The sequence below is a fragment of the Gobius niger genome, assembly GCF_951799975.1.
Source record: "Gobius niger genome assembly, chromosome: 22".
NCBI classification, from domain to species: Eukaryota; Metazoa; Chordata; class Actinopteri; order Gobiiformes; family Gobiidae; genus Gobius; species Gobius niger.
The window spans coordinates 14,920,166-14,940,134 of NC_136873.1; the positions used below are offsets into that span (position 1 = coordinate 14,920,166).

Consider the following 19,969-nt stretch of genomic DNA (forward strand, 5'->3'; position numbering starts at 1 on the left):
TAAATCAGTGGTTCTCAACCTGGGGGTCGGGACCCCAAGGGGGGTCGCGAGACAAATTTGGGGGGTCGCCAGATCATGTAGATAAAATATACCTACTTTTTTTTAGTATATATTATAATATTTTAATGTGGCATGTGTTGCTATTTTACCAGAGTGCCATGTGTTTATAATTTGATGAATTTTATTTTAGTTGGTTTTGTCTTTGTTTTTTAAGGATTATGTAGATTAATGTTCCGATGTCTCACAGTGTGACCCGGGTGGGGGGTCACGAACCCCTTTAACTGTTATATTGGGGGTCGCGGCTCCAAAAGGTTGAGATCCACTGTTCTAAATAACCCATTATTCTTATGAGCTAATCAATCTAATATCTTTAAAATGAAGATTTTAGTATCTGGATGCTTTGTTGATGTTTTTTTTATTTCATTTGTCCTCCCTAAACACCAGAGAACACCATCACCACTAAAAAATGACTTGACGAAAAACTTCCCAAGCACTTTGATACTGGATTTTTTTTTCAGATTTATTTGCACATAATAGAAGTGAGTTTATATAATATCACCTCTTAGCTGAAAATATCATTAAAATGAGCTTGTGAAGCATGTGTCACGTTGACCTTGTGCCCTGAACCTGCCCTGTGTGTGCATATGGGGGAAGGGCGGCTTAGTTATCGCAGCACAAGGGTTATGGAGAGGTTATGAGGGGGTTAAGCCCACGTTGCTAAACAATAAGAAAACATGTGAATGGTACACCTGTGAGGCATATTCAATTAATTATACATTTTGGGGGGTATTTTATAGATTTATCGAACCATCAATGAGCTTTCATGCTATTCAAAAGAATAAAAACAAAAACAGACAGACTCTAATATGTTTTTCCATCTAAATCATTTGTGGTTATTCACAATAATAAGTGGCCATATGTATTATTTCTCTGCATGTGCCATAAAGCTTGTCTTCAACTGACATTAAAATATAGCCTACTGTAAACTTTCTTGGTTTGAATTTGCCCCACTACAACCACTGGGAGGAGCTGTCACCACTCTCCGGGTAGATCTGTTCTGGTGCTGAAGCATTTCCCCTTTGTGGGACAAAGTTGTGATGGTTTCAAGTCAAGTACATAGACAGGTTTGGAGCTTACAGAGGCAGTAGGAGAATGACTGGGTGGAATTGGGTATTTCTGTAGACTGCATATGAGGATTTTTGTGTGATTTGTTTGAGCAGAAGGATTTAAGTGACAAAAAGGTATGGTCTGAGTATTGATCCTTGAGGCACATCTTGACATATGGATGATGACATTAAATTGGGATATATGGATGGAGTGAAGAGTGAAATGAACTGTTTTCTGTTCTAGACATATGAGTGGAACAGCAGTATGGAGTGGCAGACAGTGTCAAAGACACTAAGTCTAGAGGTCTAGAGTACTGAAGTCAGCCTCTGCAGCTCAGAATGGGTCTGTACTGAGTGAGTGGTAGCTGGCGCACACAACCTCAGGCGAAGTACCCCCAGAGGAAGACATTCGCTGTGAGCAGCAGTAAAGCGTTGATGTTACAAACATGTCTCCACAGTGGCTCTTCCTGCAGGGAGCCCAGAGTGTTACACTCAGTCACCGCGGAGGAGCTGCTCTGGCCGGTCAGACCACACACCCACAGGAACCCTCTGTAGCACCATGAATCAGGGGTTTGGGGGGCCTCGGGATCTGAGGTTCGTCGTGTCCTCTCCTGCACAGGGGACACACCTGGAAGCTCCTCACGAGGTTCCTGACTGTGTCTGGACCACCATGTCAACCGGTGCAGCTGCGGCACAGGAGGAACATGTCTTAGACATTTCTGTGATCGTGATAGTCCAGTTTTCAGGGGCACATTCATGAAGTTTGCTGTACAGCACTCTTTTATTGTCATTTTAGACTTCGACTGTAAAGCTGGATTAGAGGGTTAGCCAGGTATCCTCAGGGTTAGCATGTTCAAATACACACTGATTTTACTGACATTGCAATTGTTATATTAATTCACAAATACAAAAACATCAAACATGTTGTAAACACTGTTTTATATGCTACATTTTTAGTTTTGGAGACAAACAGAAGGCAGAATGAAACTGAAACAATATTCTATAAACATAAAATTACTCACTCTTTCTTCAACGGCCTCAACAAATGTCCCCAATCAAGTCCTACTTAGTGCTAGTGGAGCCTCATGGACTGAACTGAGTTTAAGGTATAATATGACCCAAGAGGTGTGCGAACAACAAGGAGGTGTATGAACAACAAAACGTTTTACAACCTGTACACCTTTTATGTAATAATTACTTGAATGAGAGATAAGGGGTAGGTTTATTATAGGTTATTTGAACTTCTTCCTACTCCTTTTGAGCACAAAGTCTTGTTTTTGTTTTCTTCTGTAACAATTTTGAAATACTTTCTGTTCAAATTAATTAATAAATGAAAAATTAAAAAATGTACAACCTATTTCCTTGGTCGTCCACATCCTAGCTCTTACACCTTCTTGGTGTATAGAAGAATAGAATGTAGCTTGTGTAATGTTGTAATGTTGACAATAGAATGAATTTACTCATTCATAGTACTTTTAAAAGTAGTTGGATCACACAGTAACTTTTACTCCTACCTGAGTAAGCTTCAGCTTCAGTAAATTTATTACATCATTATGTCACTTACATACTGTGGGTGAATGGGCTCCGTGGCCAGGCTGACCGCACAGATGATGACTCCGCTGAGAGCAAACAGGAGGAGGCTGAAGTATAGGTAGTGCACCTTAGCCAGGACTGCAGGCCTCAGGTCGGGCTCTCCACACGACGGAACAGGGTATGAGAACTCCAGAGCCATCCGGGTCACGCCCACCAGCAGCCCACCCATCAGTCCCCAGAACGCTCCCTGTGTGTCATCACCAATCATCACTGTCATCATCTCAGAAATATATCGACATTTTAACGCTAACAATTTGGGAAAACATGACAGATAATCCAAGGCTGTGTCAGGGAGGCAGCGGAACACATGCTCGGACCATCTCCATGCTGCACCACCACTCCTGCTGGTGCCCAGACTCAGGACTAAACATAGTGAGAGCATCAGGGGGTGGTGTCCTGCTGGTGCCCAGACTCAGGACTAAACATGGTGAGAACCTCGGGGGTGGTGTCCTGCTGGTTCCAGGGTCAGGGCTAAACACGGCGTATCTGTGTTTCAGCGATGTCGCTAAAATCTTGGAAACCATCCTAAAAATGTGAAAGGCCTCTATGATAACATTGTTCAAATCCAGACATAAAACAATATCTGATCATATATGACAACTAAAACACTTAAATGGCACTCTTTACTTTAAATGCCACTTCTGATCATTTGTAATTATTGATTTAATTGATTTAGTGTCTTCTGTAATGCCCTTTGAACTGCTTCAGTGTGGAAAGGCTCCGGTGAAAATGGTTTGGGAAGATAACAGACTTTTGGAGGGTTATTTGCTGATGATTGGATTGATCAAAAATTACCATAGCAAAAAAAAAAAGTTATATAATTAGTATCGATAAAAGTGCTTGTTGTTGTTGGCTATACGAAACCTGCCTATTCACGGCAATACCGCCCACAGGATTGATCCTAAACACCAGGATATCATGATCGAACATTAGAGATCGGAGATTGGACTCTTTCACAGTGTAAACTTCTAAACGCTCCACACCCAATGAGCAATTTCTAACTACACCAAGAAGTTTAAATCTGCTATCACCTACCTGCTCATTAGCACGAGGCCAGAAAATTGCCAATATAAAAACGGCAGTAATAGGTGGGGCCAGAAAGCTGGTTACTGATTGGATGTAATCAAACAACTGTCCACTGTTGGCCGTTTGAATGATTGGGATCCACAGGAGACTGACGCAGACCAAGACAAGGGTGAAGAGCCTGGAGACACAGGGCAGAAGCAAGTCAACGAGTAGGAAGTAATGTGCAACATGTGAATTAGTGAGATACCAAACTCCGACTTGTCAATGTTTGTGAATGGATAAATCTTTGAAGACGCCTTATACAACGTTTTATCGATATTTGTGCGTATTTGACCTTGTAATGACCCAGTGGTTACATGAGTGATGCCTTTACTTTCGATCACAGTGGTTTCTAGGACGCTCCAGGATCAATTGTTTTCACTGCTGACGGAACCTCTCACCAGAAAACCTACAAAACAAGTGATCCTGGGGCGTTGTAGAGACCACTGTGATCGAAAGTAAAGGCGCCATGCTAACCACCTTATCTCTGTAATGTAGCCTGAATAAAGCATAACGTATAACGTTTAAAAAAATAGCCATTGGGATCAAGCTATCCCTTGTGTGTAAATGGTGACGTGCCCGTGCTGACCCCAGACCTGCCCACGATCATGAGCTCCCTCTCGGAGGCCGCGGGCCGCAGGCGCCGGTAAAGGTCCAGGGTGAACAGAGTGGAACTGCTGTTGAAGATGGAGGTGAGAGAGGACATGAGGGCAGCCAACATCACGGCCAGCATCAGCCCACGCAGACCTACAACACATCAGCCAATCAGTGAGGGCTGCTAACATTACAGCTAGCATCAGCCCACGCAGACCTACAACACATCAGCCAATCAGTGAGAGAGGGCTGCTAACGTCACTGCTAAAATATGACATTTATTTTAAAGCAGTACTAAGTAACTCTTCCCCCTAGAGGCCATAAGCGCAACTGCAGGTGTCGTAGCAAGTTACGATTTTTTAACTTATTAATTGTCTTGGAGAGTAAATACTACGCTGACAGGAAAGGTGAAGGGAAAGAGGGTTACTGTGCATCCAATTATACAATGGAAATATTTTTTTTCACTCAAACCTGGCTGTAAATACTGTTTAAAGTGACGTTAGCCCGCAGTTAGCTTTGCCCGTTAGCATGTTAGCTTCTTCTTCGTGATTCCATTAGTGTGTATTGGTGACTCCGCACCGGTGGCAGTCAAGTTGCAAACATGGTTTTCTGGTCAGAGACACCAGGGGGAGATGAAAGACCCTCCAATCATCCCATAAACACTTGTATTACCCCCACAGGGACTACGGAGAGGATTTATTAAGGTAAACACGATACTTAGTACTGCTTTAAGTATTGATTTTTGGAAAATTTTAAATATTTAGAGCACTCGTAATATTTGAAGAGTGCTGGTAAACATAGCTGATTAGCACATAGTTGCTAATCAGTGCTAACCCATGGACATAAAACACACAAGGTTAAATTGAAGATTTGTCTAAAACATTATATTGAAAAGTTAGAAAATAATTTTGTCGTATTTTCAAGTATTGAGTGGTTTTGTTCTTGTAAAATACCCGCGCAGTGGTTGGTAGTTAGCACATAGCTGATTAGCGAGCGTCGTGCTTATTATCTCTTAATAAAAAAATGAAAATGCAAAACTTAATTTTCTTTCTGTAGACATGAGCTCAGTCAGTGTTTAGAAAAAAAGTCATGAAATTAGCAGATTAAACAAACAAACAAAGGATACAAAAATGAGTGTTTCCTGTTGGTTTACATTGCACTACGTTTGAGAGGCCGATCACAATCACAAGGCAAAATTGCAATTTGTTCCAATGTGTTACTATGGCCATGTCCTGTCTGGAGTTTAATTAAACGATCTTTGGTGCAGCCACTGACCTGAAGGCATGAGCTCCACCACCAGTTTGGGATAGGCCATGTTGGAACAGCCCACGGCGGCACCACAGACTCTCTGACACACCTCCGGATCCACGCACCCCACCTCATCTGAACACAAAATAACGTCACTGGCTGCACAGGCATGTATAGATAATAGATAATACTAAACTGAAATGTCGATTGAAACATTACCATAAGGATTGGGCTTCCATAAGTGATTACACAAGAGACAACAAGAGCTATAAAATGTACGCTCTGACCTGGATACAGAGCACGGCTGATCATGCCTGGCATAACGATGAAGAACATGGGCAGCAGTTTGAGGTAAGCCCCCAGCACGCTGCCCCCTTTGGCGTGGGACAGAGACTTGGCCGAGAGCGACCTCTGGACAATCACCTGGACACACACACGACCAGCGTAACATCAGGGTGCAATTAAATGTTTTGAACTTAGGTCGTATTTTTGAGCAGTACTGACAATCAATCAAGCCGGTCTGAACTGAAATGAACACCGCCCACTCAGATGGAATCTAACTCTGGGGGTTACCTGGTCGGCGCACCACACCCAGGTAGCCAGCACAGTGAGCCCGAAGATCAGCCCCGGCCAGGGCAAGTCACCGTTCACTGGGTCCCGCAGCAGGTGGAAGGCGTCGGAGCGAGGCAGGTGGCACGTGGAGTTGGGCACGGTGACCGAAGGGACTGCCATGGGATAAAGCTGCTCCAGGCCCTCGTACCAGCCCACCCGATTGAACGCTGTGGCCGAGAACAAGACAGTTTAGGACAGTTTAGGTGCTTGACAGGCAGCAACGCAAACGTGCTGACCTGTACAGGGAAGTTATAGTTTGACCACAGACGGGATGAAAACATGTTTGGTATCAAGACAAGGGTGGGTAATAGATTTTTACAAGGGGCCTCATGAGTAACCTGAATTGAGTCAGAGGGCCGCACCAACTTTAACTTTATTCAGCTCAACTTTCCCCATAGAAAAATGGACAAAATTATATCCGGAACTCGCTGTAAACATTGTAAAACAAAAAACTTAAAACAAAAAGCAACAGAACTGATACAAAGTGATTGTAAAATCTGATACGCTGCTACGGAATTCATTGTGGAAAATGTTGAAAAAATTATATACACAACTGTTCCAAAGTTTGAGGTCATCCAGGCCAGTTCTATAGCTTCACTAATCAGCTCAACAGTTTTCAGCAGTGCTAGCATAATTGCACAGGGGTTTTGTAATCATTTATTACCCTCTAACACAATATAACATTAGAACACTGAAGATGAAGCTGAAACGTATGAAACGTATGTAGGTATTCATAATCACCAGTTTCCAGCCTGTAGGCATTCACAACATTAACAATGTCTAGACTGCATTTCTGTTATCCTCATTGAAAAAAGCAGAGCTATTCTTTGGAATGGCAGTGTAAATTGTGGAAAGAGAGTTGAGGTCCATGAAAATTGCAGGGCTGCAGTTTGCCCACCTCCGGTCTCGACTTTAAAAGAAAGAGAAACTTCATAGATTACTCTTTTTGGCTAAATATGCAGAACTGCTGAAGCATGTGCAAGTGAAACAATAGAAGGATATCGCACTTTAACATTCGAAGCTCGAGGCCTAGAGTTGGCCTGACTAGTTGTGCGACGTGAATGCACATGTGGTATTCGGAAGTATGGTCCTTACCAGTGGTGATCAATGTACTTTTACTTTTTCTCAAGTGAAAGAAATGAAGTAAATGAACAAAATCGACACAGTGACTTTTTACTTTGGAGCCTTTTAGAAATGTAGTTGAGGAGAAAGTAATACATTCATCTTTCATATGTAGTGGAGTAAGAGTTCTCAACAAAAATCCTCAACCCTCAAAAACTCTACTTCCTTATAGTACTTAAGTTACTGACCACCTCCTGTCCTCACCTATGAACATGAGGGAGAAGGCCCCTCCGACCATGATGACCGTCTGTAGAGCGTCCGTGTAGATGACTGCAGTCAGGCCCCCTACGACAGAACCACATGAGAGGCATTTACAGGTCTGCTGGGGCTTTGACATGGTCTCCTACAGGAGCTTTCACACATGTATCTCCGGGAGCCTCCTGACATGAAAGGACCTGATCAGAAGACCTACCTGCGATGGTGTAGGCCGCTGTGACCAACAGGAGCACAGCTGTGGACAGGTAGAGGTCCCAGCCCAGAGCCACCTGGATGAAGAGCGCCCCGGAGAATATGTCGGTCTGCAACAAACAGGGACAGCTGAGCCCAAATGTCACTTATAAAAGCTTTCAAATATGGATATTTCTCAGCATTGTCCTGCATGTTTATCATTCGAATTAGACTCATAAAGCTTATGCACAAATGTAGAAACCCTTTGGAGAGCGAAAGGGAGGAGGACGGACTGGGATGATGTCGTGAGCAGCGTCTTCTACATCGTTTTATATGTAATACTTCATCAGTAAAAGAAGTAGTGGATAACTCAAACTTATGTGAATAAACAGGTTTTTTAATGGGTAAACAGCAGTCTATTTGGCATGATGCGTCCCACTTTAAAGATGCATTATGCAACCGTTTATGTGGGGGGGGGGAAGTGGATATTTCTGGATATTTGACCTTGTATAATGACCCAGCAGCTGTATGTCTGAGTGGTCAGCATGGCGCCTTTACTTTTCTATTTTTTTAGTTAGTTAGTTTATTTTCTTCGGTCATTATGATCATTTAAATCACATGTTTTCCAAAGATCTTAGACATTATACAATAAGAAACCACATACATTAAGAATTTAATCTAAATGATGTCTGACCGAAGGGGTTTAGGCTGAAGCCAAGACTTATTCTGCCTAAACCCCTTTTACAAACTGTGACTCTGTGTCCAAAGAGACACATTATACACTTTCTTTAATACCAACGATGGAAACACTTAAGCACAAAACTTAAACTTCAACAATCAGAAATGATGCTATGTGTCCTCGATCGACTTCTTTTCTAACGGTCTCATTCAAGTGTTAATACTTCTCTATCATGTTTAACTTATATATTTTCTTAAATGCTTTAATAGTTTTGGAGCCCTTTAGTTGAATAGATAAACCGTTCCATAGACCAACGCCTTTGACTGATAAACACCTCCTCTTAGTATTACTGTGCGCCATAGGTTTTTGTAGCAGATCAGTTCCTCTAAGGTTGTATATAGATTCTCTAGTTTGAAACATCTCCTGTAAACATTGAGGGAGCATGACATTGTGAGCTTTGTACATCACAACTGCTGTGTAAACATCAACAAGATCAAGCAATTTTAAGATATTTAGTCTGATAAAAAGTGGATCTATCACAGTGGCCTCCAGGACGCTCCAGGATCAATTGCTTTGTAGGTTTTCTGGGGATAGGGTTCATCAGCAGAGAAAACCTTCCAAACAATAGTGTCCTACAGACAAATATCAACCAAAATTTGACCCAGTGTGACACCTGGGGACACCTTATCATCTCTTGAAACACAGGTTCATGGTCAGCAGAACCTAGCTGTGGGTTTAGCCTGCTAGGAGAAAACCCACCCAGATGAAAGGAAATCCCACATAGCCCAAAAATGGAACTCGGGGCCTTGTTTTTGAGACAGTATAATGCTACCCACTGTGCCGCACTGCACTGCCGGGCTGCTGTGTGAGATGTCTGACCGAGATCTTGGTGAAGATGTAGAGGACAAGGGACAGGACGGACATGTAGACGCGTATCCGGGCTCCCCCGAAGCGCCTGGACAGGTACTCTGGCATGGTCAGCACTCCCGCGGAGATGTACACAGGGATGAACACCCAGCCCAGGGCCACCAGCACCCACGCCGCCTGCACACAGCAGTTACTCTACACAATCCTGACAGGTTGGACTCAAGACACTTCAACAATGTTCACGTGAGAGTGACTGGAGAAGGGGCTGTGGAGGTCACACTGGAGGACACTCACGTTCCACTCGAACCCCCCGACAGCGAGCCCCCCCGCTGCCCCGGTCCCAGCCAGGCCGATGAACAGACCACTGCCCACATTGCTGGACATCAGCGACGCCCCGATCTGCAACAAGACACAGAAAGAAATGAGTACAGCAGTGCATGTACTTTTGCTGGAGCGTTTTGTAGTAATTGTATATTGCCAAAGGGATAACTGATGAAGCTTTACTTAGTTAGCTCGGGCACATTTACGTTGTATAATCTTGCACTGTCCCTTTTTAAATAAATGAATAAAATGGTCTCACTTAGGGCTGGGTACCGTTAAACAATACCAGTATGGTATCAGAAAAGTTTAGGTACTACTGGCATCGGGGGCAGAAACCATCCAGAGACAGCACTAGAGAAAGTGACTTGGTTGTTTCAGCTCAAATACTGTGAGACATGAGACAAATAAAAAAAAAGGTATAGAGTTTGGGAAAGTCTACAGTTACCATGGAGATCGGCCATGTTAGCATACATTTCCATTGACTAACATTAGCTAAAAACAGTTTATAAAGTGGAGAAAATAGCCGTGGAACAGCTCCGTTAGCTGCTGAGATACTGCTGGTAAATACATCTAACACACTGTGGTGTCCAAGTGTTTTAATGTGAACAATAACTCCAGTATTTTAACTTCTAAAATCTCCATTAGTTTACAATTGCTGCTAATCCCATAATGCTTAGCGATATGACGTCACATTCCCGAACTCTATTGGTATTATGAACAGAGTATTGTTGAAGTACTGGTATCGAAACAGATGCAACGATACCCAAGCCTGGCATCCAGACTAATCTCCGATGTTTATTCATTAATAAACAGGAGTCTAGTCTGGCGACCCTGTCATAGAAAAGCTACTGCTGGAGGCGGGACTAATGTGGGACAACCAAAGCGCAGCAGCCAATGAGAACATAGCGGATGTGACGACAGAAACAGCGACAAGAAAGTTGTCGTCATTCGGACATTAACAATAGGTGTGTTTGAGATGAGCCAGACGGATGCAGTTTTGACTGACTGCAGACTCTCGGTGCCGGTTAGATTTCTGTCCGACTTGCTCCAGACGGGCTCTGATGTCACGGGCACGTGGGGCACGGAAAGATCGTGAGACCCCAACGAGAGCAGCCGACTTGATCAGCCGCTGCATCTCTCCAGAGGCAACTGCAGCGGCTCCTCGGCCCCGTGCATGATGGGAAAACGCCCACCTGTCCGCGGCTCAGGCTCAGGTGATTGAATACGAGTCTGCTGTGATCAGAAACGTGCTCCTCGCCCCCTCCTCTCTCCTCTTTAGATCTGAACAAATAAACTATGACTGAAACTATTAAAGTTTTGTATCGCCCCCTAAAATAGAGCTCATGTTTGATGCTTTTCAGAACAAACTAATGATTTAAAAGGACGTGTTTTATCTCACAAACTTGAACAAACAAACAAGTGGGAAAGTTTCCTCTGATGAAGAATGATGTCTCTGGAGTAAAGGAAACAGAGCAGGAGGTGAATGACTTTTATTTAGGATAAACTTCAAATGAACGCGATATCTGTACGAGACGCTGCGTAATCTGAGGCCGCTCTCGCTGTTCTCTGCATGTGGAGCAGTCGGATTGGCTTCAGACTTTTTTCTCGGGCATCTTAAACACACCTAATGGCGCTCCTGCCACACGGAGTTCAGTAAATGACTTCTGTCGTTTATGTCAGAAAAACTTAAGAATACAAGCAAACCGGAGCATTACTTGAAGTGGTTGCTTGTGTTGAAAAACTACAAAACAAAGGCGCAACAACGTGACGCCCGTTCAGGGAGCTGCTCTGATTGGTCGGTAGGCTCCATATCGCTGCGTCACTTCCTTTGAAAGCGCACAATGGAGTGTTGCCAGACCCTCTTCTGTAAAGACGCGGCGTCTGGTTGGCGAGACTAACAATACTCAGCCCTAGACTCAGTTGAGTACAGTTTTTGCAATCTATTCCACCTGCGGAGCTCAGCAGGCTCATCTCGTCAAAACCTGCTCCTGTGCAGTAAGGCAAATTCCCATACATTTTCCCATAGCCTTTTGAGTATAACAATAACAGTACTTTGATTATAGAAGAATGGTAAAAGCTAGTCAGCTGTGTGGTTACACATGGGCGTAAACAGGCTCGCCTGATAGAGCGGCTTTGGGGACGGAGTGAAAACACTCACCGGCCACCAGGTCATGGAGCGTCCCGCTAGGAAGTACCCGCCCACTGTGCTGCGATTGGCTCGCACCGAGGACTGTGAACAAACACACGCACATGAACTGTCACATGATCATCAGCGCCCACAACAAATGGACACATGCCTTACCCAGATGCCCACCACCATGACGAAAACAAAGTAGATCACCAGCACGGCGATGTCAGCCGCGCCCAGGGTCAGGCGAGAGGGAGGGGCCGCGGTGGGGGGCCCCGCGCTGATGTCTGTGGACAGAACAAATCAAAAATAAACAAAATCCCAGAAAAATCCCAACCACACCGTCACTGCCAGAACAATGTGGCCACACCAAGACCTATTTTGTCGAATGCAGCTACTGTACGGTTCAGTTACATTATCACACACTGCAAAAAGTCAATATCAAGCATTGGCTTAGATGACTGGAATTGAGGAAATGTATCTTGTTTTGAGCGGTTTTCACTCATTTAGACACTTTTCCTGATCGGACCAAGTTTACTTTGCTTGTTCGAGGACATTTCAGACCAGTTCTAGGGTAAATCTCGCTTGAAATAAGAAAGAAGTATTGTCAATGAGATAAGACCAATTTTCTAACCCCATTGGCAAAGAAAATTACCTGAAATAAGGACGAAATGTATTGAAATGAGTCAGAAACATCTCAGAACAAGTGAAATAATCTAGGACAAATGCCCAACAACATCTTAACCAGTCAAAACAACAAAAAATTTGATTATTATGCTCAAATTGAGATGTTTATACTTGTCTAGTTAATTACTTTTTGCAGTGCAGAGCTGGAAATGCATGCAAGAAAGGTAAGTAATGTCTTATATTCTGACCTAATTTTTCTGTAATCACTGATCCTGTTATTGCTGATCCACATGATCCTGTTCCTCTTTGATTGCACATTTTGTAAGATGAGTAATCTCGAGAGCCGATGAATTGAGTGATTTTCTCCATTGTGAGATCAATAAAGTTCTATCTTATCTTATTCACAACATTAGAATAAAGTGGGAATGCATAAGTGGATATTGTGAAACCTTAGTGTCTCTGGTCAACTCTAAATGAAGTGAAAACCTTTGTAAAGGATTTCAGAAGTTTTTACTGTCTCTCTTCTTTATCTTCATGCCCAGTTCGGTGCCGTAAAGTGATATCGGGCTGCTGGGAACTTGAGCACAAAGCCTCTTAATGTGAGGTTTCAAAGGACAACGAGCTTTCTTCTGCTCACCAGCGTCATTCCAACCAAACAAGTCCAAACATCTATTACACTTTTGTTGAAATGTCCCATAATAACAATAATAACAATAATAATAATAATAGTCATCACTCACGGCATACTTTTTAAAGCCATTTGTGTCAATTCAGCAGTTTGATCAAAATTGGTGTGAGGATCCCCGTTGCTCTTGGGACATCATTTTCTGTTTATTCCCTTTATAAGTCTGTGTTTGTGAGTGAGAGTGCGTGAGGAGTAAACAGACCTGAGGCTGTAGACATGTTGCTCTGGCTCTCTCTCCGTGGGAATAGAAGTCCTTTTCCGCTTTAGAGAATGATTGATGAGTTTATATGGAGCACAGTTAAAGTTCAGCCAGGCCCCAGGCAGAGCTGCACCGTCCCCGTCTCTCCTCACCCCGGCCGGGACGGAGGGAGACACACTGTACCTGAAGGGGAATAAGAAAAATGGAAGCCCAACCCCACCCACCCACAATATTTTTTTTATAAACTTGTGATTCTCAGCTTTCAATATAAAGCCTTATGTTTACAAAACTGACACTCAAAGAAGTTCCCATTCATGTTTTATAGATCGCACGTACATCGTCACCTAAGCCTTTCAGCACTCAAATTGTCTTCACTACAAACCCTGTCCCACCAAAAGCATGGGACTTAAAGTACGTCATGCAAAATCATGCAAAAATGTCTTTTAACAGCTATAACAGTCCATTTTCATTAACAAAAAAGAAGAAGCTAACACATGGCTTTTGCAAATGACGCCTATTTTTAAGCCTATCAACACACACGATTGATATAGTGTGGCTTTGATTGGCTCATATCGGTGTCCTCCACACTGGCCACTTGTTTTTTTTTGTTTTTTTCAGAGCCCTCGCGTGATCAGGCTCCTTCTTACATCAGTGATCTGATCCAGCCTGGCTCTGAGGTCTGTGGATCAGAATCTACAGAAGGTTCCACGCACTCATTTTCATACTAGAGGTGACCGATCCTACCAGGCTTTGGAACGATCTTTCGCCCTCTTTTCGCTCAACTGACTCTGTTGACACCTTCATGAGCAAACTAAAGACCCATTTATTTGTTCAGGCTTCAGCCCTTTGTGGCTTTTGTCTGTGAATGGTGCTGTACAAATAAAGATTACTGTTACTATTATTCTAAAGGAGGGAAAAAAATCAAGTCTAGTACCTTTAATAGTCGAGTCCAAGCTCCTACTGCAAGCAACAGCATTGTAATGTAGGCTAATGTGGGAGGGGGTATTATGCTTTTTTCAGTCACATAGCACCAGTCTATATCACACTACAATGATGACCAAACCTTCTGTTGGTCTGTAAATGCAGTAAATTAGAATAACTGCCTTGTATAAAATTGCTCTCTCAAAATGGCTGTAGTGAATGTCTTGAAATAGGCCTCTGTCTCTTTAAAGCAGTACTAAGTAACGTGTTTACCTTAATAAATCCTTCCCGTTGTCCCTGTGGGGATGATACAAGTGTTTATGGGATGATTGGAGGGTCTTTCATCTCCCCCTGGTGTCTCTGGACAGAAAACCATGTTTGCAACTTGACTGCCACCGGTCTGGAGAAAGCAATACACACTAATGGAATCACGAAGAAGAAGCTAACATGCTAACGGGCAAAGCTAACTGCGGGCTAACGTCACTTTAAACAGTATTTACAGCCAAAATTGAGTGAAAAAAAAATATTTCCATTATATAATTGGATGCACAGTAACCCTCTCTTCCTTTCGCCTTTCCTGTCAGCGTCGTATTTACTCTCCAAGACAATTAATATGTTAAAAAATCGTAACTTGCTACTACACCTGCAGTTGCACTTATGGCCTCTAGGGGGAAGAGTTACTTAGTACTGCTTTAAGAACCTCTGAGCCTTTCCGACACGCCCCCTCCACACACTGTCTGTGGCATCAGTGGGGAGGGGGTTCTGCTGAGGAGCAGTGGTCGGTTACTCGGCTGGTGACGAAAGCTCGGAGGCGTCTCCGGGAGGTGGGGGCGTTCCTAGGAGGACTCAGGCAAACCTATCCCTAAAATGGCCGCCATCAGAGTTTTTACAGATTACTCAAAAATACGTGAATGTGCCAAGGCAACACTTCAGGCATGTTTTTAACGAGGGAATGACAGAATAACATGATGTAAAGCTTGAAAAAGTCGATTCTGCATAACACCCCCCCTTTAATACTTTTATTTATTAGGCCTATATATAATTTCAAGCTACATAACGAGACAAATGCTAATGTGAACGTATTTTAGAAGAATCCTGAATATTGCAGTAGAATATAGCACCAGTAAAGACCACGAGGTAGGAGAAGTAGCCTACGTGCTAGGAGGTAGTAGTTAGGAGCTAGGAGTAGGGGCGCCATGTTATTCGAACGCGGCCGCGCTGAGGTCATTTGGGCAGCGGAAGTGACGCAGTACGTTTCGACCTTGGAGTTACGTGAACTATCATGGCGAACAAGGAACCCAGCGTGAGTATCTGCTAACACATTTCACCTGGCAGCCGTTTCCAGGCGCTTTTTTGCCGCACCTCGCGTAGAACCGGCACCATTTCAGAACGATATCGACCGGTTTAGCGCGTTAGAAATGACAATATCGAACGAGTCGCGCTGATGAAACATGGCCTCATCGTGTGGCTCTCACTCCGGTGTCCAGCCACAGTCATGCCGCGGGCGTGTGGTGCTCGATGGGAGGCAGCAGGCATGACTGTCCGGGGAGATGAGAGCTGCCCTGTGGTGTAGGGCGATGACCTGCTCCTCTGTTTAATCCCATGCGTGACTAGCCAATTTACTTAAGTCCTCAGTGCCTAAAAAAGTTATTGAGAATCTAAACTTGAATAGTAGTTTTTGTAGGAAACTCTTGTTACTTTTATTTAACGTTTGAAAGGTAGACTTTGCATTTTTGAAACCGCAAACTTTATGATTTTTACACACCTATATTGACATTAGTATTTCTATGTTGATCAAAAGCTAGCTAAAATGTAGCATGGTAGGGGTCAGTTAGCCGTAACATTGTTGGAAAAGTAAAAGTAAAAGCATGAAAAGTGCAAAAGTCTGATTTATATTCTGGCATTTCCAAATAATTCATAAAAATGACATACCGTACATTCCCTAATACTGGCCTGTATTCCATTAGCAGCCGGGTCTCTAGCAGAGGCCGGGTTCGCGGCTGGCGGAGGCAAATTAAAGCCGGTCTCTAAAACAGGCCGGGGCTTTTATTAGAAACTATAGCGGTAGAAATATTCCCCATGTTAGGAATTTGTCTAATACTGGTGTAAATGAAAACTCATGTGCAGGAAGTAAACAAACGGGAACCCGGGCCGAGGGGGACGCTGTGGAGGAGCTGATCCGAGCGTAACTTTGACACAGATTTAGCCACTTTTCAAACCTCCTGTGACAATATTTGGAAACAGGGCAACAAATGTTGTGTGACCCTCCAGGGTTTTAATAAAGTCTCCATCGCGTCTTCAAAGCACGTCCAGCTGCTCCGTGTGCAGGTCAGTCCCACGCCTCAAAATAACTCCTCCCATCAGCGCGAGCGTCTCGTCTTCTCTCGGGTCAGTCTCATGATCGATCACAAACACAAACGCTCCGTCTAAACTCGCCTTTTACACGAGATAACAACAAATAATCCGGTCCGCGGTAAAAACGAAACAGAAACCTGCAGTGACATTGATGTCAAAGCTCCGCTAACAGCAACGAAACACTTCCTGTTGTCCCGACAAAATAAAAGGCGTCAATGTTCCAGCCGCTGGGAGATGGTTTGAAATGTTAATTAATAAATGAACCTAATATTTTAGGTGCAAATGGACACAAATCTCGTTTTTCTTCGTTTTCCTGGTCGTCCGTTTTGCTCAAATAGAAATAAAGGCCTGTCTCTAATTGTGGCCTGGTTCCAATAAAGGCCTGGTCCTAGATGCCCTTGAGTAAATAAAGGCCTGGGCCTATATTAGAGCATTTACGGTACATTTACTCACATTGTTTTACCTTAGAGTATTGCTAATAATATTGAAGGGACTATATGGAGTTTAAAAATGTTCCAGCCATGTCCTAGTGTGTAGAATGAGCCCAGACCTATTCACCACAACTGCCTGCACTGTCACTCAGAAAGTTGTTACTTGTGGTCCGAATTGCAGTCATGCACGAGCTTGATATAGAAGGTGCAGTTACATGTTGACCTGAGGTGGCAGTAGTGAGCATAAAATGGCAAACTTGCATTTAGTCTCTTTAAGAAAATTAAAACGACATCTATGACAACTCTCACCTGCATTCAGCTGACCGTCTGGTTGTTGTCCCCCGTCTTGTTCACAGCGTCTCTTCCAGCACCTGCGGGACGTGGCCGGCCGCATGTCCTCGTCCGGGGGCCGCGGGGCCGGGCTGGGGATGAAGCTGCTGTTGGGAGCCGGGGCGCTGGCGTACGGGGTCAAAGAGGCCACATACACGGGTAAGCCTTTCTGTGAAGAGTTTGCATGTTCTCCCTGTCCCTTCGCTTGGTTTCCTCTGCCGTCTTTTGAAATATGTGCACGTTAGAAATCTACAATCAACAAACAATGTCTGATGAAGATGTTGTGCGGGTCATATGACTTGTATTTAAACCCTAGCCCTCTCCTTGTTTGTTGTGTTTCACAGTGGAGGGAGGACACAGAGCCATCGTCTTTAGCCGACTGGGCGGGATGCAGATGGACACGGTGCTGGCTGAAGGACTGCACTTTAGGTACGAGCTGCACACCCACTAGGGACGTGTTCTGGTTTGTCCAAAACTAACATGTATGTGATGTGTGCAGGATGCCCTGGTTTCAGTACCCCATCATCTATGACATCAGAGCTAAGCCCAGGAAGATCTCCTCACTGACAGGCAGCAAAGGTTAGTCAGTGATGGGGGGTCACAATCTAGAAATGTACTTTGGAATGATACCAATGTCCTGTGCCCACAGCAGCCTGTACAGGTCACAGGTTTTCTGCGGGGTTTCTACCGAGTCTTAAAATGTGATACATTTGTTGTTCATGTTGATGTGTTGTAAAGACTTGCAGATGGTGAACATCGCGGTGCGTGTGCTGTCCCGGCCCATGGCGTCCAACCTACCCATCATGTACCAGCAGCTGGGAAAGGACTACGACGAGCGAGTGCTGCCCTCCATCGTCAACGAGGTGCTCAAGTCGGTGGTGGCCAAGTTCAACGCCTCACAGCTCATCACACAGCGAGCGCAGGTATAAGATTATGAACAACTAAACTCCCATTACTCAACGCTGTTTTGTTTGTATCAGCTCTTACCCCTCTGTGCTGCAGGTGTCTCTGCTGGTGCGCCGGGAGCTGGTGGAAAGGGCCAAAGACTTCAACATTATCCTGGACGACGTGTCCATCACTGAGCTGAGCTTCAGCAGCCAGTACACTGCCGCCGTGGAGGCCAAGCAAGTTGGTAAGGCCCTCACTGTCGCCCCGTCTGCCCATAGCAGAACTCTCCTCTCAGTACTTGTGATGTGTGCCCCCCAGCCCAACAGGAGGCGCAGAGAGCACAGTTCTGGGTGGAGAAGGCCAAACAGGACCAGAGACAGAAGATCATCCAGGCAGAAGGAGAGGCTGAGGCGGCCAAGATGGTGAGTATAATGTTTCCAATGACGATTATAGAAGTATTTGTATGTAAACCTGATCATCCAAGAGCACATGTCAGTCCTTCTGTGCAGCAGGACTTAACCAAAGATCGGCTTCATTGTAACAATCACAGTGAGGTTTTGTGTGACCTTTTATTTCTTGCAGTTTGCAGTTGTCGTCAGAGCTTCAGTCAGTCTGTGTTTATGCTGCCGTGGGCATTAGCAGCATTTAGCCTCCAGCGCAGTAAACTATGAGCCCTTTTATAGAAAACTACAGTAATAGCTCAGCTCTGTCACAGTCTCCAAGGCTGAAGCCGAAACCACAAGCCAAACTTTATAAAAGTGACAAAATACATGTTCGTCACCACAGCACAGTCACTGTTTTAAAGAGCCACCGTCGTAAATGGCCTAGATGAAGGCAGTTTGTGCTTTTGCTTTCATTTAGAAGACACTTAAAGCCACGTGGATCATTTGCTGACATTGCGCAGAGAAAGAGCAGACCTCACTGTGGGTTAATGTGGCATCTTTCTCTTAGGATGAACTAAAGGACAGGATGAGAGAAGAGGTTCATTTAAAAGTGAACAATGAAGTCCTCATCTGATTTAGCTGTTACTTTCCTAATGGTGATCAATGCAACATGCAACAGGCAACTACTGTCTCTTAACGGTTTTGTTTCTGCAGTTGGGCCAAGCTGTGACTAAAAACCCTGGGTACCTCAAACTCAGGAGGATCCGTGCGGCGCAGAACATCGCTAAGACGGTAAGTTTACAGTTGGAACGTGACACCAGTCCAGTCCGGTCCTGCTCCTGACACTCTGCGTGTGTACCTCTAGGTGGCGACATCGCAGAACAAGGTGTACCTGAACTCCGACAGTCTCGTGCTGAACCTGCAGGACGTCACCGGCTTCGACAAGTGAGTGACCCGCACACGGCAGTTACTGAGGGAGAAATAAAATATGTCAAAGTGCCTATATCTGAATGATTTTTTTTATTGCTCTGGTAAAGTTTGCTTTCAGTTAAGACTATTATCCGTACGATCGGTACAGAATACGGTTAATTATGGCCAGTTCCTGTTCGACTCACACTGTTTTGTTTTTGCAGTTTGATGTCAGTGCCGAAGAAGTGACCATGAGCCGTCTGTTTGATTTTCTACATTCTGAAAAAGTTAATGTATTATGTGTCAATGTAATAAAGTACTTATTAATCCTGTCTTCATGGGTTTTTACTTCTATTCATTTGTGGCTAATGTCATTTACTGTAAGTAGAGAAAGTAAATCTGCAAGAGGCAAAAAGGGGAAGAATGAAGCACGTTTTAAACAATTTATTTAGAGAAAACATTTACAAAGAGTGTTTAAGGTTTAGTGTCAGGGCACAGACTGGAGCGCCTCAAATCCTA

General features: G+C 44.1%; 2 protein-coding genes across 3 annotated transcripts; one reads left to right on the forward strand and one right to left on the reverse strand.

Annotated features, from left to right (window-relative positions):
* Positions 1 to 1,486: 1,486 nt before the first annotated feature.
* Positions 1,487 to 13,350, reverse strand: slc5a9 (solute carrier family 5 member 9; the record flags this gene model as incomplete). 2 transcript variants are annotated; one of them, XM_079581352.1, is made up of 14 exons in its annotated part: positions 13,237 to 13,350; positions 11,897 to 12,009; positions 11,753 to 11,824; positions 9,568 to 9,672; positions 9,286 to 9,450; positions 7,753 to 7,858; positions 7,545 to 7,625; positions 6,180 to 6,385; positions 5,894 to 6,029; positions 5,634 to 5,741; positions 4,361 to 4,511; positions 3,735 to 3,903; positions 2,671 to 2,886; positions 1,487 to 1,792 (listed from the first exon to the last, which is right to left on the reverse strand). In XM_079581352.1, the coding sequence occupies exons 1-14, from the start codon at positions 13,250 to 13,252 to the stop codon at positions 1,487 to 1,489; spliced, it is 1,950 nt and encodes a 649-aa protein (XP_079437478.1). In that variant the 5' UTR covers positions 13,253 to 13,350. The 2 variants fall into 2 exon arrangements, with proteins under 2 accessions (XP_079437478.1, XP_079437479.1); XM_079581353.1 differs by having other exon boundaries at positions 1,637 to 1,792; positions 2,675 to 2,886.
* Positions 13,351 to 15,349: 1,999 nt separating this feature from the next.
* LOC306981386 (prohibitin-2-like) lies at positions 15,350 to 19,782 on the forward strand. The gene is made up of 10 exons (XM_079580990.1): positions 15,350 to 15,457; positions 17,297 to 17,429; positions 17,615 to 17,699; positions 17,770 to 17,849; positions 18,009 to 18,193; positions 18,273 to 18,402; positions 18,477 to 18,580; positions 19,256 to 19,333; positions 19,407 to 19,486; positions 19,675 to 19,782. The coding sequence occupies exons 1-10, from the start codon at positions 15,437 to 15,439 to the stop codon at positions 19,697 to 19,699; spliced, it is 921 nt and encodes a 306-aa protein (XP_079437116.1). The 5' UTR covers positions 15,350 to 15,436; the 3' UTR covers positions 19,700 to 19,782.
* Positions 19,783 to 19,969: the final 187 nt, after the last annotated feature.